Below are 24,313 nucleotides of genomic sequence, written 5' to 3'. Positions count from 1 at the left end.
TCACCACAAAAACCTCACATGAACGAGGTGTTGCCGTTAATCCTCGCGAGTCTGATTTTCCGAGTGTGTCTGCGTGGTGTGCAAGAGTGGAAGAGCATGATTCTAACTGCGAGACTGAGCCCAAGCCACCGTTTGCAGGACAGAAGCTGGCCAAAGCACGCAGACTCCTACAAGTCTAGGAAATAATGTTTGGGGTGGAATTCATGAAAAATCGGATCCGGTCTGCCAGTGCACGGAGCCTGATCATCACCTCGTTTCTTTGTGGCACACATCCATTGGAGCTGCTTTTTAGAAATAGAGGATGGAGATTCAGGTGCCCTCCTTCAGACCCTGTTTCCCCGGTAGTTAGATTGGTAGAATCGGTGTTCTTTCCTACCTGCCGGTCTTCAGGTGCCCTAATGGTTTCTCTGTGCCTCTGGTTCTCTTTCAGTGGGTTGTCCTCTGGCCGCAGAGCATCCCTTATGGGAGCCTTGGGCTCCTGGGCTCGTTCACTCAGTACCTGGTGGACCATCATCACACCCTCCTGCACAACGGGTAAGGAGAGCTGCAGAAACGACACGCTGGTCTCGCTGGAGACCTTGAAGGCCTGCAGTTGCCTTTAGGTAGTGAAGAATGGCACTAGTTCACGTTTAGGAATCTTTCCAGATTTCTGTTAGATTTTATCATCAAACAATCCCCCCCCCTTAAACTAGACTGACTTGTAGAAATAGGTTTGGGGCCGGCATTAGCAGGTAAAGCCGCCACCTGCAGTGTCGGCATCCATTATGGATGCCGGTTGGAGTCCCGGCTGCTGTACTTCCAATCCAGCTCTCTTCTATGGCCTGGGAAAGCAGCAGAAGATGGCCAAGTGCTTGGGCCCCTACACCCATGTGGGGGACCTGGAAGAAGCTCCTGGCTCCTGGCTTGTGATTGGCCCGGTTTCAGCTATTGTAGGTATTTGGAGAGTGAACCAGCACATGGAAGGCTTCTACCTCGCTCTTTCTCTCTCAGCCTCTGCCTCTCTGTAACCCTGCCTTTCAAATAAATAAATAAATCCTTATAAAAATTTTCTTTTTCTTTGGTACAGAGAAATTTTCCATACACTGATTTCGCTCCCCCTGATGCCCACAACAGCCAGAGTTGGACTAGGCCAAAGCCAGAGCCAGAAACTCCATTCAGGTCTCCCACGTGATGGCAAGAATCCAAGTACTTGAGCCATCACCTGCTGTCTGTCAGGGTGTGCATTGGCCAGAAGCTGAATCAGAAACAGAGTTACCGAGACTCGAATCATACACCTGAATGTAGGATGCTGGTGTGCCAAGGGCAACTTAACCTCTTTGTTGTTGTTGTTTCAGGTATTGGTTTGCCTGGATGATTCACGTGGCAGAGTCCTTGTATGCCATGGTGCTGTGCAAGTAAGTCATTATTTAAGTCCTGGTCACCTTTCTCGTGGTATCTGGTAGAAGCTGAGCCACCACATTTAAATAATTCATGCACGCCTAGGCTGAGAGCACTCTGAGGTAGTGTGGAGTACCCATGCCTGATACTGGGCCTGACGCAGGAATACTCAGTAAATGTTCGGTGAGTGAGTCCATTTAGTTTGTGGTAGTTATTATTTACTCCGTTAGTGCATTAGGCTGACTGTTATTTTGTTTTTTTTTTTTTTTAAACTTTATTTAATTGTCTGTACAGCAGCACCTAGAACAAAAGATTAGGAGTCTGCCTCCTAGTGTGCGAAAGAGCTGAGTTACTTTCCTAGGCCGGTAATCTCCTATCTTGATGCCACAGTGAACCACCTGAGGAGCTGTTTCACTGTACATGTCTGGTTTCCACCAGAAAAATTGATCTGGCAGGTCTTGCTTCAGACCTACAAGTCTGTTCTTTCTGGAAGGTCTGCAGGTAATTCTGGAGCTAAATGCAAGTTAAAAGCCCCCAAACAGACCCTACTCAGCAGATGCTACTGTAGGTGACTACTATGTGAGAGTACTGAAAAAGATTCTTTGTACTTTTGGACAATTTGTTCTCCCCTCCGGGACCGTCTGCTAGTGGGGTCCTCCGTGAAGTCCTGTTCCTTTGTTCTCCCACTGGGCAGGCTGAACCCATCTCTACGCTTTGGAGTGACACAGTCGCCCTTTGCCAGAGTGCAAGGGGATTTCCAGGTGGCTTTGTTGAAACTGTTCTCTGGGCTTGAGACTGTGGTAGGAAATGCCCAAGCGTTCTGAGACTCCTTCCCAGTGGCCTCTTGGGCCTCCCTGAGGTCTTAGCCGAGGATGTTTGGCCCAGCCCTGCAGCTTGACAGCTGTTGTGACTGGCATTTGGAGCCTCTAATGAAAACCAAAAGACTGTGTTGTGTTGTACACTTCTTTGAAGGGAGAAGGAGAACAAGCCCAGGGAGGTTGCGTCTCTCTTACTGTGTTCCTAAAACCAGTCCTTTAAGGATCTAACGTGTTAGCATGTGCCATAGCTCACTATCAATCAGAATTAATACTCCTTTTGATTTGTGAGATCAATGAAAGAGTAAATAAATTTGAATGCATGAATACATGAAGACATGGTATAACTTTGGAGCTTCCCAAATCCTACTGCCCAGGAATAACTACTTGTAATATTTTGTTGAGTTCCCTTTTGTTTTAATCCATACCTGTAAACTTTTAATCCAGTCATCATCCTGTAGGAAAGAGTACTTTGAGCTGTATGTAGATACAGAAATGACCTTGGAGGTGGCAGGAAACTAACATTTACTAAGCACCCTCCATGTGCCAGTCCCTAAGCAGAAGGTCAAGGACACAATCAGGCTATAATATAGTCTCTTAAATCCCATGTTTTAAAAATACATACCTTTCTGAATTTCTTTTAACCAGAGATAAGATTGGACTATATGTTTTACTTTATATCTGCCATAATCATACACTTAAGCACTTTGCCATGTTTTTATTTTTTTGTTTTTCTTTTTAAAGATTTATTGTGTTTATTTGAAAGAGTTGCACAGAGAGAGAAGCAGACACACAGAGAGAGAGAGGGGTTTTCCATACTCTGGTTCACTCCCCAGTTGGCTGCAATGGCCAGTACTGCACTGATCCAAAAAAAAAAAGGAACCAGGAGCTTCTTCCGGGTCTCCCATGCGGGTGCGGGCCCAAGCACTTGGGCCATCTTCTACTGCTTTCGCAGGCCATAGCAGAGACCTGGATGGGAAGTGGAGCAGCGGGGACACAGCACCAGCCCCGCCATGTTTTTTTTTTTTTTTTCCCTGCCATGTTTTTAAAATAACCTTGAAGGCAGGCACTTGGCCCTGCAGTTAAGATGCTACTTGAGGGACGACACTGTGGTGTAGCAGGTAAAGCCTCCGAGACCTGCAATGCCGGTGTCTCATATGGGTGCTGGTAGGAGTCCTGGCTCCTCCATTTCCCATCCAGCTCTCTGCTCTGGCCTGGGAAAGCAGTGGAAGATGGCCCAAGTCCTTGGGCCCCTGCAGCTGTGTGGGAGACCCGGAGGAAGTTCCTGGCTCCTGGCTTCGGATCGGTGCAGCTCCGGCCGTTGCAGCCAAATGAGGAGTGATCCATCGGATGGAAGACCTCTCTGCCTCTCCTCTCTCTGTGTAACTCTGACTTTCAAATAAATACTTTTTTTTTTAAATGATGCTACATGGGACAGCCCCATCCTATATCAAAGTGCCAGGAATCAGATCCTGGCTCTGGTCTTAATTCCAATTTCCTGCTGATGCACACCCTCGGAGGCCTCAGATGATGCCTCAAGCCCATGGGTCCCTACCACTCATGTGACAGACCCAGATACTGACCGAGTTCTCAGCTCCTGGCTTCAGCCTGCTCCAGTCCTGGCTGTTGGTGGCATTTGAGAGTGATCCAGCAGGTAGGAAATCAGTTTCTTTCTCTCTCTCCCTCTCAGCCTTTCTGCCTTTATTTCAAATAAAATAATTTTTTATAAAGTTTGGTGAATAGTTTTAAATTTTGGAAACTATTCCTCTAGTTGTATATTCCAGAATTCATTTAGCTAAACTAGCAGTGAATATTTAACTTTAAAAAACATTTTTCTTTTGTTAATGATTGTTTAGTTTTATTTGAGAGAGAGAACTCCACTCCACTCACTCATGCTCCAGATATCTCCAGTAGCTGGAGCTGGGCCAGGGCCAAAGTTAGGCTCCAGGAAAGCAATCCAGGTCTGCCTTTGCAATCCAGGTCTCCCACAAGGCAGGGACCCTACTGCTTGAGCAATCAGCACTGTGATGTGGGAGGCAGATTTTTTATCACTGGGCTAAATGTCTACTCCCTGGGTCTTAGGTCTTTAATCTACCTGGAACTGACTTTTTGTGAGAGACAAGTATTCAACATTATCTTGATATTTCTATATGGATGCCCTGTTTTCCCCAAGCCACTTCTTGAGACTTTCACTCTTCATTAATGTGCTGTGGCTTATAGCCACATATATGTCTGTGTTTCTGAACTCACTGTTCTTTTCTGTTGGTTTGCTTCTTTGTCTTGGGCCAGCATAACATTATCTTACAGTAGTAGCTTTGTAATCACTGACACCTGATGGAGCACGTCCTCTCACCTTGTTCAGAGTTACCTGTTCCTGGGCCTTTGCACAGCCTTATGCATTGTCATGTGCTTCAAAGATGAAAAATTTATCTGTTGGCATTTTTATTAGATTGACCATATGAATTAATTTGTAGCAGAATGGCATATTTCCGTTATTAAGTCTTCTAAACCAGGAAAAATGATTTGTCTCCATTTCCTTAGAGTTTTGTGATGTTTTTCCTATTCTTTATTTGGTTAATATCCAGCTTCCTGTACTTTCAGATGTTGTTATAAGTGACTTTTCCTTCATTTTATCATTGTTTGATGGTAGCATATATGCATATAGTCAGTTTTATATATTGACCTTATACGTAGCAACCTTAAAAATTCATTTATTAATTCTAATAGTTCATCTATAGATTATTTTTAGTTTTCTAGTCATCATTCAAGTGTCTCTAGAAACAGTTTTATTTTTTCTTCTCAGTTCAGTCCCTTTGCTTTGTGTTTCTTCCCTGTTGTACTAACTCATACTTCCAGTGCGTGTTGCCTAGAAGTGGACATGATGCCTGGTTCCTGATCGCCAAGCTGTCAGTGTCCTTGCATCATGTTTATTCTAGAGTTTCATAGATCTCCTCTGTCAAAATGAGGATGTTCGACTGTATATCTAAGTCTGCTAAGAACTTTGAAGAATGGATGTTGAAACTTATCAGATATTTTTGCATTTTTTTGGATTTATTAGTTTATTTGAAAGTCAGAGTTACACAGAAAGAGAGGCAGAGAGAGAGAGAGAGAGTCTTCCATCCGCTGATTCACTCCCCAGTTGGCCACAACAGCTGGAGCTGGGCCTATCCAAAGCCAGGACAGGAACTTCTTCTGGGTCTCCCACGTGGGTAAAGAGGCCCAAGGAGTTGGGCCATCTTCTACTGCTTTCCCAGGCCACAGCAGAGAGCTGGATCTGAAGTGGAGCAGTCGGGACTCCAACCTGTGCCCATATGGGATATCAGCTCTGCAGGCGGCAGCTTTACCCACTATGCCACAGCACTGACCCCTATTTTTTGCATTATTAAAATGTATAATCTTTATCCTTTAATTTATTGATAGAAAAAACCATTTGTATATATGCATATAAAGTTTGCTTTAAATAAAAGGTTTATGCAAGTGAGACTTAATTACATACACATGAGCCTGCAGCAAGCCGTTCACTTAAGCTGAATCATTTTCTGTTGAGCTTTCAGACAGTTGAATGACTGTATAGTAACACTATGTTCCAGTTTCTTTCCTAAGCACTTTGTGTATATATCTCATAAACCAAGTGGGACAGATACTACTACTATGACTGTTTTTCACATGAGAATACTGTTTCTGAGAGCTACTAGTGATGTGCCCAGGAAACAGCTGGCGGTGGCCAAGCTGGGATTCACATCTGGTACAAATCTTCACATCTTCAGACACTTGCTCTGAAGCCATACCAGTGCCCATCTCCTTTCAGTCATCTCATGAGAAACCGTGTTATAATGCTCTACCCTGCTCTACCTGGACAGTAGCCAGACTAGTTCCAAGGAATAGTGTACCATCCTAAATACATTTATTAGGAAGCAAGGAAGAGAAAAAATAAATTGCCCCTTTAAGTTAAAAAACCAGGGTGGGGAGGTGGTAGACAGATGGAAGTATAGAAAAAGTATAAAAATTAAAAAAGAATAAGGCCAGCGCCGCAGCACACTGGGCTAATCCTCTGCCTGCGGTGCCGGTGCCCCAGATTCTGGCCCCAGTCTGAGCGCCGGTTCAGTCCTGGTTGCTCCTCTTCCAGGCCAGCTCTCTGCTGTGGCCCGGGAGTGCAGTGGAGGATGGCCCAAGTGCTTGGGCCCTGCGCCCACATGGGAGACCGGGAGAAGCACCTGTCTCCTGGCTTCGGATCAGCGCGGTGCGCCCACCGCAGCGGCCATTGGGGGGTGAACCAACAGAGGAAGGAAGACTTTTCTCTCCGTCTCTCTCTCACTGTCCACTCTGCCTGTCAAATAAATAAATAAATAAACAATGCTTCCTGTGAAACCATAAGATCAAAATTATGGTGCTTATATTTTGTTCTTCTTTTTTTTTTTTTTTTTTTTTTTAGGTATAAAGGAATCACAAATGGTCGGGCTCAGCTACTCTGGTTCCTACAGACTTTCTTCTTTGGGATAGCATCTCTTTCCATCTTGATTGCTTACAGACCAAAGCGCCAAAAACAAAATTAAAAGCAAATATACAGAAGTTTCCTCTACTTAATTCAGACACCTTTCCAGGGTGACGGGGACTGCCATTTTCACTCAATGATATTTCTGTTTTGTAAAAAGTTTCCCTCAAAGCTATCTAGGACCCTGCAGTTACTCATTTTTCGTATAATATGCTGTGGTTGAGCTTGAATAGACCAGTTAGTTAACAAGGAAATAGGAAAAGTAAATACAAGTTTACAAGTAAATTAAGGAACTAGGAAAAGATTTTAGCCTTCAGCTCTGCATACTCAGCACAGAAGAGGGCTTCCCCCCAACCTTCTTAAGGGCCTCTGGCATTGTGGGCTCTGCTGTCATCTGGGCTGAGACACACGCTTGCTAGATTTGCTTGTTGGTTTTTCTTTGCTCCTTTCCTTCTTGTTAAAACATCTTGGCCGCACTACCACCATGTTAGCTCTCCTTCCCTTAAATTCTCTCCATCTTTCTGGACCAAGATGTAGGGACACTTCTACAATACATCAGTTCCTTATACATTTGTTAGGCACCTCTAAGGCAGAATCTTACCCTTTCAAACTTCTGTTTCTCAAATTACAGAGAAAAATAAGGAAGTTGGAACGGGCAGACTGAGTGATCACATAGAGGCACGCTGAGAATCAGGGCTGGTGGCCTTCCCTGCTGCTGACCGAAGTGTCCTTTCCCTACACTGGACCCCGGGACACGGTGCCCTGTGGCTCGCAGGGGTTGATTGCTGCTCCAGCTCAGGGTGCAGCTTAGCTCTACTTCCCCCACCTTACCTGTCCCCCTGCCGTGCACGGAGTTGTTTGACCAGTGTTGATTGCTGACTTCACTTTCTACTCGTTCATTATCATTCCAATTTTTATGTGAAAACTACAGGACTCATTGCATACACTGTCCTCTCAAAAGACAGCCGCAAGACCTTTGGCTAACTGTGTCACCGCTTGGTGAGACTCCTGGTGGGAAACCTGTCTCTTTTTCATGCTTTCATGTTCTCCATCACTGTCTCCAGACTCCAAGTGTCTTCCTCCAGCTCTGAAGAGTCTAGCTCACGGTTTATCCATCAAGTTAGTGTCTTCCATTCTGGTGGATATATCTTACTACTGTTGACTGGTGGGATGACTCTGTCACCATTAGGAGCCATTAGGCCTCCTTCCCTAGAGGATGGCTTACTTGTTCTCTTTGGACTAGTCTTCATACCCCTTCCATAATATGGGGAGGGGGCAAGTTATTTGTATTAAGCAGACATTTATGAGAAACAACTACCTCCCCCAAAAGAGAGCTTCCAATTGAAACCACAATATAAAAGATTATGGACTGGGGCCACCGACCCTGTTGCATAGCACGTTAAACCTCCACATCACACATGGGCACTGGTTCCAGACCCAACTGCTCCATTTCTGATCCAGCTCTCTGCTAATAATGTGCCTGGGAAAGCAGCAGTGGATGGCCCAAGTCCTTGGCCTGCAGCCTCGTGGGAGACCCAAAAGAAGTTCTGGGCCTGGCTTCAGCTTGGCTCCGCCCCAGCCACTGTGGTTATTTGAAGAGTGAACCAGTGGATGGAAGATTGCTGTCTTGCTTGCTCTTTTAAAGAAAAAAGAATATGGACTATGAATTGTTTCTGGTGGTATTTGTCTTAAAGTTTTTCTCTAGTTCTCTTGTGATTATGAGTTGCTTTTCACTAAGGAACCCCATTTTTGACCATGGAGTTAAGCATCATGGAAATCAAACCCAGTTTTTAAGAAGTCCTTTCCAAAGAGAAATAATAATGACTAATATTGGTGGTGCTGGGGACCGTGCTATCAGGTTATTGAAAGAAATGGATTAATTTAAATAAAATGCTGTGAGTTATCTCTTCAACCAAGTGCTTTTTTGTGTTTCTCAGTTTTGATATATTATCACATATTTGATTCTGTCTCAAATAGACTTTATGGGGCTGTTTGTACGGTTCAAATATCAGTTTTTCACTGACAGAGAAATGCAGAATGCTGTGGTTTTGGGGTATATCCCTCTTAGGTTTATAGAGGCCCACTTTTTTTTTTTTTTTGACAGGCAGAGTGGACAGTGAGAGAGAGAGAGACAGAGAGAAAGGTCTTCCTTTGCCGTTGGTTCACCCTCCAATGGCCGCCGCAGCCAGCGCACGGCGCTGATCCGATGGCAGGAGCCAGGTACTTATCCTGGTCTCCCATGGGGTACAGGGCCCAAGCACTTGGTCATCCTCCACTGCACTCCTGGGCCACAGCAGAGAGCTGGCCTGGAAGAGGGGCAACCGGGACAGAATCCGGCACCCCAACCAGGACTAGAACCTGGTGTGCTGGCGCTGCAAGGCAGAGGATTAGCCTAGTGACCCGTGGCGCCGGCCAGAGGCCCACGTAACTCTTGCACACACACTGAGGCACTGGGGTGGACACCAGTGTATTTGAATTATAGGACTTCCTCTTGTTTTCATTTCATTCAGCATTTGATAGAAACTCTGCAGCAAGTGAAGAATGTTCTGGCATTTTCTTTCAGTGCCAGAAGTATAAAATCATGCCATCTTATGTGGGATTTTACTATGGTGGGGTCTTAGCAGATGGTGCTGGCTGTTCAGGTCATAGACCCATCCACAGCCTCACAGTGAGGGGAGGTCACTTACGCAGCATCACACAGGAAGAGGCCTATTCTGGGCCTTGGGACGCTCCCTCCCTTGCAGCCCAGGAGCTTTGATGTCTGTGAAGGAAAAAATAAAAATGGAGGCATCTTTATGTTGTAGTCTTAGCAATGATATGAGAAAAATAAAAAAAAAAAACAGCTTTGAGTCTGAGAAAAAAATCAGAGGCATCTTACTGGAATCAACTTGGAAGGCAAATGGACTAAATTGTTTTCTTCCCCACCCTAAAGATTTTCAGAGCGTGCATACTTTGGAAAAATAGAAAAAAGGACCAAAGCAAAACAAATTGCTTCACAATTTACTAACAGGCCAATGCCATCTCACTACTCCAAGTGATCAATTTCAGTTCACAATTGATCATAATGAAAGGACTAAGAGTCAAAGGGAGCACATAAACAAGTCTAGTATCTGCTAACACCAACCGATAGAATAAATAAAGGGGAGAGTGATCCAACATGGGAAGTGAGATACTCAGCAGACTCATAGAATGGCGGATGTCCTAAATAGCACTCTGGCCTCAGAATCAGCCCTAAAGGCACTCGGATCTGGCTGAAAAGCCCATGAGAGTATTTCAGGCATGGAAAGCCAAGACACTCTGGCAAAAAGATCTCTGTGAGTGAGATCCCAGTGGAAAGAACAGGTCTTCAAAGAGGGAGGTGCCTTTCTCTGAAGGGAGGAGAGAACCTCCACTTTGACTATGACCGTGTCTAAACAAGATAAGAGTCGGAGAACTCAAGGGGCTTCCATAGCCTTGGAAACTCATAACTGGTGCATAGGGAGATTACTGATGCCATAAACAGGAGTGTCAATTGGTAAAGTCAACAACAGGAGTCACTGTGCACTTACTCCTCATGTAGGATCTCGGTCCTTAACGTGCTGTACACTGAGGCTTAATGCTATAACGAGTACTCAAACAGTATATTTCACTTTGTGTTTCTATGGGGGTGCAAACGACTGAAATCTTTACTTAATGTACACTAAACTGATCTTCTGTAAAAAAAAAAAAAAAAAAAAAGAAAGAAAGAAAGAAATTTTCAATTCCCAACTTGACTCTCACTGGGATTAAACATGACAATAGTTCTGATCTGATTTCATCATCATTTTAAAAAAATCATCTATTATTTTTCACTTTATGTTTCTGTGTGGGAGCAAACTGTTGAAATACTTACTTAAGGTATACTAAGCTGATCTTCTGTATATTAAGATAATCGAAAATGAATCTTGATGTGAATGGAAGGGGAGAGGGAGTGGGAAAGGGGAGGGTTGTTGGTGGGAGGGACGGTATGGGGGGGGAAGCCATTGTAACCCATGAGTCGTACTTTGGAAATTTATATTCATTAAATAAAAGATAAAAAAAAAAAAAAAAAAAAAAAGAAACAAATAGGCAGCCCTCAGGCATTTGCTGCACCAGGCTCCCAGCCCAAATGTGGATTGTATTATTATTTTTCCTTCAGGGTTTAGAGGTGAAAATCTCTGGACTAGTGGATGGGCCTCAAACAGGGACACACTAGTGGGGTTCACAGGAGCCTGGAACTCCATCCAGTCTCCCACATGGGTAGCAAGAGCCCAGGCACTTGGGTCATCTTAGTCTGTTTTACCAGGTGCATTAGCAGGGAGCTGGACTGGGAGTAGAGCAGTGAGGATTGGAACCAGCACTCTCATGGAATGCCAGATCACAGGTGGTGGCTTAGCCCACAGCGCAATGGTGCTAGCCCCTAATTCCACTTTTCTATAAGCTTTTTGAAGTATCCTGGTAGACAAGGGCCTGGCCTTGGCCCTGTCCCAGTGCCGAACATCAGATATCGTGGTTGATTCCCCAAGGGCAGTAGGTGGATTGGCCTCACGAGAGGAGCTCTGAGGACATCAAGTCGGCTCACTGACTTAAGCCAATTTTCACTTAATTCTTGACAATTTGCCAGCAAGCATTGGGTTGCCTACATTCCATGTTGCTCTTTTAGGAGGAAAAAATCTGAATCCAAAACAGTGTGGAGAGCCAACTGAAATCTACACGGGTTTGTAAACATGACAAGTCATTACCAGGGGAGAGAAAGGCCCAGTCTGGCCAACTGCGGAGCTCAACTTGGATGCCTTAAAAAGCTTGCTTTATTTCACTCAACGTAACTAGAAATGCATTAGACTCCACAGGATTTGAGATGATATCATGTTTGCTGTTCACTTTAGAATACTGAGAGAGACTGCAGAAACACACACACACCCCGCCTCGTTTTACTCTGGGAGATGATCGGAGGACGTTGAGGATAGCAGTCACCAGTGTAGTGGTGGCAGACCTAGGTCCCAGACCCCTTGCTGTTTCACCAAGCTGCAGTGTTGCATGAGACATCCAAAGTAATACTCTCAGCTCCCAAATATTCTACAGATGCTGTCCAAGAATGATGCATTCAGAATGAGAATAGTTTCTGTCATCGTTAGCTGCCTCAGACCCCCACATCCTGTTCATGTTATTGACATCTGCCTTTCCTATGCAGTATCCATAGCAATGCACAAATATTGGAAACCCTCCTCAGACCCTGGGGTTTTCTTGCCTTTGGATAACGATGCAACATGTACACAGAATGGGGGGTATTTATAGCATTTATGGAGCTTTACCATCTGCACAGCCAGGGAGTTTGAAAGCTGGGTTCTGGGTGTTACAGAGTATTTCCTAGGAAACTGAAAAATAAATACATTATGAAATTTTGGTTTTCAATGTGTTACTGATGGTGTCTTGGCATCCCGTCAAGCCTGCTGCAAAATACACTTTGCACCAGAAGGGGCATTTCTTGTGTAATCCATTGTGTCCTTGGAATCCGCAAGAACCCCACCAAATGACTTCTGTGTTAATAAGAGCATATAATAATTGAACACTCACTGTGTGCGAGGCATTATGCTAAGAGTCTTGGCATAATTTAATCTTCACTGTAACCTCTAGGAGGTAGGTGATGCTGTCCCTTTTTTCCTAGTTAGAAAAAGGCCTGGGCTGGTGCCACAGCTCACTAGGCTAATCCTCCGCCGGCGGCGCTGGTACCCTGGGTTCTAGTCCCGGATGGGGCGCCGGGTTCTGTCCCGGTTGCTCCTCTTCCAGGCCAGCTCTCTGCTGTGGCCCGGGAAGGCAGTGGAGGATGGCCCAAGTGCTTGGGCCCTGCACCCCATGGGAGACCAGGAGGAAGCACCTGGCTCCTGGCTTCAGATTGGCGCAGTGCGCCTGCCGGCTATAGCAGCCATTTAGGGGGTGAACCAACGGAAGGAAGACCTTTCTCTCTGTCTCTCTCTCTCTAACTCTGCCTGTCAAAAAAAAAAAAAAAAAAAAAAAAAAAAGGAAAAGAGAAAACGGGCCTGATGAATGAAGTAGCTTGTTTATTTCAGAACTAGTGAATGGTAGCACCAGGGTTCAAACCTACATCCCTGTGACTCCTGAGGGCCTGTTTGTAACATGTGTCCAGAGGCTACATAAATAACAGAGCTAACCACAGCATAAAATCACTCTGCAATATCAATAGAGTCACAGTGAAGTATGTTTTCCTGGGAAGTACACTTTTAAAACGAACTCTAACCTCTGATTCCTTCTATGACTATAGAAATTATTCCATGTTTCCCTCAAACAACAGATCCATTTGACACGTCTCTCCTAAATGGCATCTGTTAAGAAACGACTGCACTTGAGTCTGAGCATAAACAAAGTTCTTACCAGAAGGGGTTAATGCAAGAAGAGGAGGAAAGGTCAGCCCAGGAATGCAGGGTTGGGTGAGAGGATTGCTATGGCTAGCAGGCATCAGTGGCACTGAGGGCCTCTGGTTGGGCATGATCAGGCCTTTCCCCTGAGCAGATATGTGTGACATTCCCCCACCCCACCCGGGCTCTGTCACTATGGGGGAGATTGGACTGAGCAGGTCAGTTGTAACTGCCCACCAGGTGTGTCTATCCAGACTTAGTGGGGCAAGTCAGTAAACGGACGTTGACCTTTAGGGAAGGTGAAACAGACACCAGGTATCTTCAAATAAGATGAAGGTGGAGAGTAGGAGGCTGCTAAGCCTGGAGGTGGCGGGGCAGCCAAAGCGGTGTGCCCAGGAGTGGGCGGACTAAGTCGTCCATGGGGCAGCATGGTGTGGGGTCAAGCCAGTTAGCTTGCAGCAAGCTAACTCGGCCTCCATATTTAGAAGTTCTAAAGCAAAGGTTCTTACCCTGGGGTCCACTGATGGGTCAGCAGGCCTAAGGATTGGTTTGTTTGATGAAACCCCTCTACATTCTTCAAACATGAAGGACAGCTCTTTCTATGATTATCATTATTGTTAATTACTCTATTAGAAGCTGAAATTGAGGGGCCTTAAGCTGCCGCCTTCAACACTGCCATCCCATTTGAGCTCTGGCTGCAGACCCAGCTGCTCCACTTCCAAGCCGGCACCCTGACGATCCACCTGGGAAAGTGGAAGAAGGTGGCCCAAGTCCTTGGGCCCCTGCCACCCACATGGGAGACCCTAGTGGAGTTCCAGGCTCCCACGTTCCAGGCTTTGGCCTGGTCCAGCCCTGTGCATTGCAGCCATTTGGGGAGTTAACCTGTGAATGGGAAATGGATCTCTCTCTCTCTCTCTCTCGCTCTCGCTCTCGCTCTCGCTCTTTCTCTGTCTCTTTCTTCATAACTCCACTTTTCAAATAATTAACAAGCAAATCTTTCAAATCTTTTAAATATTTTAAGAATTGAAACTGAGAACACTTTTAAAAGCTTGTTTAATGATTCATTTGAAAATAGCAACAGTGAATGAATTGCCATGAACACATCTCAGCAGTAGTATGAAATTAGCTCTCACCTAATGGGCCCCTTGAGATCGGCCTTAAAGTACAAGTTGTAGGATATAAAAGGGCATAATCAAATACTTAAGATAAAGTTTGCTATGCTTTATAATATCTGATGTAAAGTGTGTTAACCACTATGGAATATGTTAAAAATCTTATAAAAATTTGTTTTTATTACATGATGTATTTTATCATATAAAATATTACTATATATAAAATACACATAAAATATACCCTGAATTTTGATATTATGAAATGTGTTAAATATCTTAGAAACGTTTGCCTAATATGGAGAGCCTTGTTTCCTTGGTTAACTGTTTACCGTCTCCACCTACTACAGAAAGAGTTAGTTTTTTTTCCTATGTAATCTGCCTAGAGAGCAAAGATCCTGTTTCACCAGAATAATTTTCTGGCCTTTGTGTTGATTTTACTATGCAGCTGATTATTTGATTTAAGAAAACAAGATTTTTAAATTAGGAGACAGCTGAAGTTCATTCCACTCATGTTACTTTCTGGGTTTATTTTTAATTGTTTTATTTTTCCCTTTCAAATGGGTAGACAAATATCATTTCTCACAAGTACCTATGATCCTAATGTAAGTGTTCAAATGCCCTGTTGGTTTTGGATTATTGCTCTCCCAAAATCAATCCTAAATATTAAATAAAATTTCAAGGATAGCTTTCCTAGGAAGTCCACTGGAAATCCAGAAAGCTTTGATACTGAATCCCCATAGAAAGAGAGGTGCCAGAAATAATTAGGTTTACTTGGTGTTACCATTGATGAATTTCACAGGAATAAATAAAATTAGTTTTGATCAAAAGAAGAAACTGTAGGACAGACTTGCTTTCTGTGGCCAACTAAGCATTGTCTGCAGCACACCCTATCTGCTGATGCCTTGGGAAAGTAGCTGATAGAAATGCAAAATAATTCTTGTCTCTAGACACATCCCTTCTGTCCTCACCAGTGGAGCTTCTGTTGACTTCCTGGCCCTACTCTGAAAGAAGCTGGCTTGGGCTCCATGTGTACATTGGTTTTAACATTCCTTTGCTTCATATGAATTCCCACTTTTTTTACTTCCCTTTTGAGTTAGTTATAATCTGCCTGGTTCCCTCATTAATTCATTGAAATTAAATCCTTAGCACATGTTTGTTTTATATCTGTTTGAGAGTCATAATTTTACTTTTAAAAAAAAATCTTAATGCATAGAATAGACATCAGTTCTGTATAAACAAGGGAAGCCCTGGGCATCAGAGTTTGATTCTTTCCCTTAACCATGGTTGAAAATACATAGAAGACCAAGATTACGTGGAAGGCAATAACTGGGAACTGGCATTAACTTTCAGCAGTTCAATTATTTGACCTTGTCTGCATGCCTTGGGGATAGGTTGCTCTCCTCTCCTACACCTGTGTACCCTTCTTAGGTGGAGCTCAAATAATCCCTTCTCACCTTATAGCAGCAGGCAGGACTGAGTTAAAGATACAGGCCTGGAAGAGTAATATCAAAGGTATGTGGTATAATCAAGGAAGGCTCAGAAACAGGGCGGGCTAAAGGTCAGTCCTGGGTCAGGCCTTTGGGCTCCCGGGTAAGTCATTGGTTAGGACGCCCAGTGTCTCAGACCTGAGTGCCTGGGTCCAATGCCCGCCTCCATGCTGACCGCAGCGTTCCTGCTAAACGCAGGCCCTGGGAGGGGGCGGTGATGGCTCAGGAGGTTGGGTTCCTGCCATTCATGTGGAAGACCAAGATTGCACTCCAGCTCCCGGCTTTCGCCCCAGCCATCAAAGGCACTAGGGAGTGAGCCAGTGGATGGAGTTTCTCTCTCCCTCCTTCCTTCCTCCCTCTCCCTCCCTCTCAAATAAATAAATAGTTAATCAAAAATAATGATAAAGGTTGGTCCTATGCAGTTAAGCAGTTGCTATAGCACTGAGTTAAAATGAAGATAACACTGAGGTTTAAAGACAGGTTTAAATACTGAGGTTTAATGAATTCTTTAAAAACTTTTTACTGAAGTATAACATATATACGTTTAAAGAACTAAATTCACCAAAGGAACCAGCAGTGTCTGGTGCTATGATACGGCAGGTTAAGCCAACACTTGGGACACCCACATCCCATATTGGAGTGCCAGTTTGAGTCCTGGATACTCCACTTCCCATCCAGCTTCCTGCTGATACACCTGGGAAGGCAGCCAGGATGAAAATCTTGGCTCCTGGCTTCAGCCTGGCCCAGAAGTCGCTGCTGTGGCCATTTGGAGGGTGCACCAGTAGGTGGAAGATCTCTCTCTCTCTCTCTCTCTCTCTCTCTCTCCCACCCCCACCCCCACTGCATCCTCCCATTCCCCATCCTGCCTTTCAAATAAATACATCTTTTTTAAAAAGTTGAATTATAGATTTTTTTTTGTGAAAGTCTTTCATTAATTATACTTGCATCCATAATGTTGTATGTAGTGGTGAATCATTCATTACATAATCTGATGTTGGTGGGAATTTAGATCGTTTCTAGTTTAGAACTATTATGGTGGGTAAAGCCGCCACCTACAGTGCCGGCATCCCATATGGCCGCTGGTTCAAGTCCGGCTGCTCCACTTCCTTCCAGCTTTCTGCTGTGGCCTGGGAAAGTAGTGGAAGATGGGCCAAGTGTTTGCACTCCTGCACCCACGTAGGGGACCAGGAAGAAGCTCCTGGCTCCTGGCTTCGGATCAGCCCAACTCCGGCCATTGTGGCCATTTTGGGAGTGAACCAGGGGGTGGAAGCCCTTTCTGTTTCTCTGCCTCTGCCTCTCTGTAACTCTGCCTTTCCAATAAATAAATAAATCTTTTTATAAAAAAAGAACTATTATGATAGTGCAGTTATAAACATTCATTTTTTTTCTGAGACTTAGTTATTTGAAAGGCAGAGTGACAGAGAGAGAGAGAAAGAGATCATCTGCTGCTTCACTCCTCAAGAGGCCACAATGGCCTAGGCTGTGCCACGCCAAAGCCAGGAGCCTGGAATTCCATGCAGGTCTCCCATGTGGGTGGCAGGGGTCCAAGCACTTGGGCCATCTTCTGCTGCTTTTCCAAGGCCATTAGCAAGGAGCTGGATCAAAAGTGAAACAGCCAGGACTTGAATGGGCACCCATATGGGGAGCTGGTGCTGCAGGTGGTGGCTTTACCTGCTACACCACAGCACTGAACCCACAGAAAAGTTTTTTGAACCAAAACAAACTCATACTTTTAATTCTATTTTGCATGTATACTTAGGCTTGGAATTGGTAGAGTGTTTTTATTTATTTATTTATTTTTAAAGATTTATTTATTTATTTGAAAGACAGAGTTACACAGAGAGAGGAGAAGCAGAGAAAGAGAGAGGTCTTCCATTCGATGATTCACTCCCCAACTGACTGCAACAGCTAGAATTGTGCCAATCCGAAGCCAGGAGCTTCTTCCGGGTCTCCCACGTGGGTGCTGGGGCCCAAGGACTTCGGCCATCTTCTTATTGCTTTCCCAGGCCACGGGGAGAACTGGATAGCAGAGAGCTAGATCAGAAGTGGAGCAGCCAGGTCTCGAACCGGCGCCCATGTGGGATGCCGGCACTTTAGGCTAGGGCGTTAATCTGCTGCGCCACAGTGCCGGCCCCAGTAGAGTGTATTTATATCCGTATGTATATTAAAAATCTTGTGCTAGAGTTGTGGTACAACAGGTCAAGCTGCCACCTGCAAAGCTAGTCTCATATAAGCATGGGTTTGAGTTCCGGCTGCTCTACTTGCAATTCAGCTCTCTGCTAATGTGCTTGGGAAAAGCAGCAGAAGATGGCCCAAGTGCTTTGGCCCAGGCCACCCATGTGAGAAACCCAAGTGGAGTTCCTGGCTTCTGGCTTCAGTCTGGCCCAGCCCCCCTGGCTGTTGTAGCCATTTGAGGAGTGAACTAACATATGAAAGTGTCTCTCTCTCTCTCTCTCTCTCTCTCTCTCTCTCCCCTCCTCCCCCTCTCTTCCTCTCTTCCTCTTTCTCTGTAACTCTGCATTTTAAATAAATAAATAAATAAATTTTTTTTTTTTTACCGTCTTGTATCTCTGAGTCTAATCCAACATAGCAGGGTTCACTTTATCCTTTTCCCTTTCCTTGCTGTGGTTTCTGTGACAGAAACCAAGCATATTTATTTTCTCCATCCTAGAATATCCATATTACGAAGCCTCATTCCCCAGCTCTGTCTGCTGAAAGGGCCTAGAGCCGGGACAGCCCAGGTCTGGATTTCTGAGAGGAAGCAGGCTTCCTTGGAGCCATGGCTGAGTCCAGGATGGAAGCTGGGGAATGACAGGATGAGTGCTGAGTATCAGAAAGGAAAGAAGCACTCAAAGTGGGGATAACTCAGGCAGACAGGAACCGTCTTACCTGGTCTTATCTGGGACAGTTTGACCAAAAAACAATGTTAGGAATAGATTATAACTGGCAAACTAACTTCCCATAAGGCTGAAATAGACAAGGGAGCCCATAACTGGAGAGAAGAGAGTTCTTTACAGTTGAATTCCAACTAATAAATGTAGAAGAAATTATGGAAATAGAAAATCGACCACCAGAGAATGCAGTGGGAATGAATGTTGCAAATAAAGAGCCAAATGAATGCTCAAACTGGTGAAAGTGTGATGCTAAACAAGATATTTGCATAATGTACCTACAGGTGTATTTCAAAAAGATTGTGGAAAATGGAATTAAAAGGTACATTTTCATGCAAAAAAGTCTGTGAAGCCATGCACTTGTATTAATCACAGAAGAAGAAAAAAACAAAACAGTGATTGTATAGTGAAGAAATGTGACAGACATCGTATTCCAGGGCTCATGTGGGACACAGTGTCCTGGAGGGGTGCAGTGGGAAGGGCGCATGTGGGACACAGTGTCCTGGAGGGGTGCAGTGGGAAGGGCGCAATAGCACTTCTGTGGTGTTCCCACACAAAACGCAGCTCTTGAGGTCATGAGCGGGGCAATCCTGGCAACGTCCCAGGCAGACCTGCGACTTTCCAATAGTATTGTACTAATGTCAGTTACTTGGCTTTCCCAACTCCCGTGAAGTTATGTAAGGTGTTAATATTTGGGAACACCGGTGGAGTGTATATAGGAATCCACTGTCTGGTTTTCGTAAGCATAAAGTTACTTCAGAAGAAAAAGAAAGAGAGGAGTCAGTTGTGATTGTGCCATCCTTAAGACAGAAACCCTGGCCAGCACCTCTGCTGCAGGTACAAAGTGCTCCCCTGACAGAGGCAGTCAAGGTCCTCAATAATGAACCCAGACTTTTCCCCACATTTATATTAGCTCCGCCCACGTCCATCAGCCGCCCATGCCCTGCCAATTTCTCTGGCACAGGCTTAGAAAAGCCTGACTCATGTCCTAGGACCCCTTTCATGGGGCCTTCACCTTACACCCAGAGTCAGCTGCTAGCCAACCCTGCAGTGCAGTCAGCCCTGGGTCGTGACCTTGGAAACCTTGAACTCCCTTGGGGGGGTGGGGATGTAGGCTCTGTGGGTCTGTCATTCCCTACACCCTGTCTGCCCTTAGGAAGCTTCTGACTTGCAAATAAACACAGCCAGGAGAAGGGAAAGCAGATCAGAGGTGGGTAGGGTGGGTAAGGGAGCCTGCACAGCTCTTCGGGGCTGTGGTTTTCCTTTGGCCTCTTCTGCTCAGAGCGGGCTGGTCTGCCCAAAGCTATGCAGCTGTTAAAAACAAAAATCCCCATTTGAACACAGCCTTCTGCCTCCTTTACTAAGGGCTGCTAGCTCCAAAAAGGCTTGGAATAGCCAACCATGTAGCATCTTCATACAGTTTTCATTTCACCCTGACACACCTCAAGGTCATCTCTGGGGACAGCCTTGCAGAGAAGGTTCCCAAAGAGCTGGCAGGAAATGCGACTGACTCCCCCCCTCCCCAGGCCCGCAGAGCGTCCCAGTATCACAGCTGAATGCATTCTGGGGAAACAGCCACGGACGTGACAACGAACTGAATGCACACTTAACAGTGTGAACCTGCAGCAAAGTCATCTCAACCCTGAGCAGCTAGAATACCAGCACCACAGTGGGCTGGGGCTGAGCTCATTTGCTGGACCCCTTTATTCCTGATCCCGCTCCTTGAAATGTGGATTTATCGGGGCTGACACTGTAGCATAGTAAGCTAAGCCACGGGTTTGTGTCCCGGCTGCTCCTCTTCCGATCTGGCTCCCTGGTAATGGGCTCCCTTGGAGGCTTCAAGTGATGTCTCAAGTGCTTAGGTCCTTGCCTCCCTGCCATCCATGTGGGAAACTCTGACTGAGTTCTGGGCTCCTGGTTTCACTGACCCAGCCCCAGCCTTTGTGGTTACTTGGGGAGTGAACTAACAGATGGGAGATTTCTCTGTCTCTTTTCCTCTCAAATGAATTAATTAAGTAAATAGAAACAACATCTTAAAACCACTGGCTGGGAAACTTCTCTTGCCAAGCTCTAGAATAACTACAGAAGCCATCCAATGCCTGCAGTATTGGCTGAGGTCAACTGAGAAGCTAACTACATGGTGTTTCACAGGATGTTGAGTTGAAATCCATGAACGTTAGCTGTTAGGACTATCATTATTGATATCCTAATGGGTAATAGTGAACCGCTGCCCTCACCCTGCACCTCCCTTCTCCCTGTACCAAGCAGACCTATTCATCTACATCTTCCATAAGCTGGGAGGATTTGGGACTGCCTGCAAGAAAGGCAGAGGGCTCAAAAACAAAAAACTTCTTAAATATCAACTTGTGAAGACGCCACACTGCTTTTCCTGGGACCCAGCAGAGAGATCCACATCACATTTTCCTGGTTCCCTTTCTCTGGCTATGATCTGTGCACCGTGTGCTAGCAGCCCTCTGCATCTGTGAGAGAGGCAGTGGGCCTTGGCCACGGGGCCTGGATCTTTCTGCTGGTGGCTCTGGAAATACTGGCTGGTGCCAGAAGAAGAGAAAGAGGCTTTGTGCAGCCCAGACCCTCCCAGCCAGCGAGACTGTTCCAAGTGGGCTCCATCTCCATCCCCAGAGGGGTGGCCAGCCCCTATTTCCTGTTTCCTTGGCCCCTCGCCCTTGGAAATGCCAACAGAACCTGCCAGCTCCCACACCGGCTGTCTTCTCAGCACAGCCAGCCTCAGAGGATGCAGCCCACAGCCCAGGGACTGACACGGGCACACATCCGATTCCTAAATGGCCCCTGTGTACCTTGGGCCACCTCCTCAGTTCTCCAAGCCTCACGTGGTGTTCAGCATGGATCCTGGTGCTATCTGCCAGGGTAAAGGGAGCACTAAACGAGAAGGAAGCTCCTGCACATTGGGGCACATCATTCATGCAGCCGGTGCTGGGTGTTCCCCCTAGCTACAGCAGTTGTCACCCTGAGCCCCTAAGTAGCCCACTTGCCCCTTCTTGCACACCCTGCTCCAGAACCCCTCACTATCTAGAGACTTTGCTGAGGCCTCAGAGTCAAGAGGTCTGGGAATATTGAAGAGCACAGATTATGCAATTAGCAGCTGGCACTGCAACGCAGCAGATTAAATTGCTGCTTGAGACTGGCATCCTATGTCAGAATGCCTGTTTGAATCCTGGCTGCTCCACCTCTGATCCAGCTCCCTAAACATGCTCCTACTTGGATTCTTGCAACTTATATGGGAGACCTAGATGGAGTTCCTGGCTCCTGGCTACAGCCTGCCCTGGCTGTTATGGCCATTTGGGGAGTGAACCAGTAGATGGAAGATTCTCATTCTCTCTCTCTCTCATTCTCTCTCTCTCTCTGTGTCTCTCTACTCCTCCCCCTCCTCCCTCCCTCTCTGTTGTTCAATCAATTAATCAATAAATATTAAAAAAAAAAAAAAAGATCCTGGCTGCTGCTGTGGCTCACTAGGCTAATCCTCCACCTGCGGCACCAGCACCCCAGGTTCTAGTCCTGGTTGGGGTGCTAGATTTTGTCCCGGTTGCTCCTCTTCCAGTCCAGCTCTCTGCTGTGGCCTGGGAAGGCAGTGGAGGATGGCCCAAGTGCTTGGACCCTGCACCCGCATGGGAGACCATGAGGAAGCACCTGGCTCCTGACTTCGGATCAGCATAGCGCGCTGGCTGTAGCAGCCATTTAGGGGGTGAACCAACAGAAGGAAGACCTTTCTCTCTGTCTCTCTCTTTCTGTCTAACTCTGCCTGTCAAAAAAAAGATCCTGGAACCAGATCCACCTGTAACCCTGGATGAAATATGTTTAACAAATCTTATCTGAAAGATGCACATGAAGAAACTTAAATATAATTATTACTGCAAAGACTAATAAAGATATTGTATATACAACCTTTGAAGAATGCCTAGTTCAGAGATAAGTTCAGTTATTCAGGGATAAGTTTAGCAAATCACAGAACAAAAGTAAATAATGAAGCTCTTTTATAATTAGCCCCAGCTAGCCATCAACATGCTTTGAAGCCCAACATATGGTTGGCATATTTCCCTGATTCCTGCTGCTGGTTCCAGTGCCCCTATTAATTTCACTGTTCGTTTCCCATTTCCTTTCTCTTGCCATGATCCGTGCACCATGTGCTAGCAGCCCTCTCCGTCTGTGAGAGAGGCAGTGGGCCTTGGCCACGGGGCCTGGATCTTTCTGCTGGTGGCTCTGGAAATACTGGCTGGTGCCAGAAGGAGAAGAGAAAGAGGCTTTGTGCAGCCCAGACCCTCCCAGCCAGCGAGACTGGTCCAAGTGGCCTCCATCTCCATCCCCAGAGGGGTGGCCAGCCCCTATTTCCTAGGACATAGTGAACTGGATCCCTGTTATCTTCTTGCTCAGTTTTCTTCTACATGTTTGGGCTGGTTTCCATTGGCACAAGGAAATAAGTTGATTTCCAAATAGCTATCTCTCTCTCTTTTTAAGATTTATTTGTTTATATATGTAAGAGTCAGAGCTACAGAGAGGGAGAGACAGAGAGAGAGCTCTTCCATCTGCTGGTTCAGATAAAGCTCCTGGCTCCTGACGTTAGCCTGGCCCAGCCGCAGTCATTGAGGCCATCTGGGGAGTGAACCAGCAGCTGGAAGCTCTCTCTGTCTCTCTAATTCTGCCTTTCAGATGGATAAATATATACATATTTTTTTAAAAGGTAACATTAATTATCTTAATAAGAAAATGTCCCTTTATTTCTATTTTTTAAAAGATTTATTTATTTATTTGAAAGGCAGAATTACAGAGAGGCAGAGGCAGAGAGAGAGGGAGAGAGGTCTTCCATCCGCTGGTTCACTCCCCAGATGACCACAACGGCTGGAGCTGTGCCAATCCCAAGCCAGGAGCCAGGAGTTTCTTCTGGGTCTTCCATGTGGATGCAGGGCCCAAGGACTTGGACCATCTTCTGCTGCTTTCCCAGGCCATAGCAGAGAGCTGGATCAAAAGTGGAGCATCCAGGACTCAAACTGGCGCCCATACGGGATGCTGGCACTGCAGACAGCGGCTTTACCCACTAGGCCACAGCGCCAGCCCCTACTTCTACATCTTTGAATTTGTTGTTTTACTGTCAGGGTATCTGCTCATCAGATAACACTTTCAGGATTAATTGAAAATATAAGGCTATGTTGATTTTTGTCTTTGACTTTAGCACAGATGTGATGACTTTTTTTCCAGTCCTCACTAAATAGCCAGCCAATAATTTATGTCATGTTCAAATTAGTGGCTAAATGAGACAGGATGTGATAAAGCGTATTAGGATATTTGGATGTCCATTTGGGAAAAAATTTTTTATGTTTGAATCTTTCCTCCCAACCACATAGAAATTCTAGATGGGTTAGAGATTTTGTCTTTAAGAAACCTTAAAACTATTTGGAGAAAATATTGGAAAATATTCTTATAGTCTTGATGTGAAGAATCATAAGTTGTGATAAACTTACATAAGCCATAAAAGAAAACACAGAGATTTTGCCACATGATATCTAAAACTTCTTTATGATGAAAGAGACCACAAAGTTCACGACAATGGGAGGCAGAAAGAAAACATTGCCAACATATAGGAGAGGACTTAAAAAAGTTTGTGGAAAAATGGAATTACAAAATAAATTTGTTTGGCAAAACAAATTTTGAAATCCATGCAGTTTTTTTCATAATATGCATAATATCCATGAGCTTTTCAAAGACGCTTGGAACAACAGGCAGTAGATTAATAATCA

At 45.3% G+C, this 24,313-nt stretch overlaps 1 protein-coding gene across 9 annotated transcripts in view; it reads left to right on the top strand.

The window, feature by feature from the left end:
• The window catches only part of LOC127482741 (transmembrane protein 254), a 70,155-nt gene that overhangs the window by 1,375 nt on the left and 44,467 nt on the right, over nt 1-24,313 (top strand). For 2 of the 9 annotated variants that reach the window (XM_089313586.1, XM_089313584.1), the window contains exons 2-4: nt 431-534; nt 1,335-1,394; nt 7,316-8,596. In XM_089313586.1, the coding sequence (XP_089169712.1) occupies nt 431-534; nt 1,335-1,394; nt 7,316-7,325 (174 nt within the window). In that variant the 3' untranslated portion in view covers nt 7,326-8,596. Of the gene's footprint in view, nt 1-430; nt 535-1,334; nt 1,395-6,624; nt 8,597-24,313 lie in introns of those variants that run through there. The other 7 variants (XM_070057940.2, XM_070057938.2, XM_051831512.3 and 4 more) reach the window with 4 other exon arrangements.

This window comes from Oryctolagus cuniculus, chromosome 15 (genome assembly GCF_051225735.1).
Source record: "Oryctolagus cuniculus isolate XC-2025 breed Fujian yellow rabbit chromosome 15, ASM5122573v1, whole genome shotgun sequence".
Classification (NCBI taxonomy): domain Eukaryota; kingdom Metazoa; phylum Chordata; class Mammalia; order Lagomorpha; family Leporidae; genus Oryctolagus; species Oryctolagus cuniculus.
Note: the sequence above shows the minus strand (reverse complement) of the source record. Positions and strands in the feature narration are given on the sequence as shown.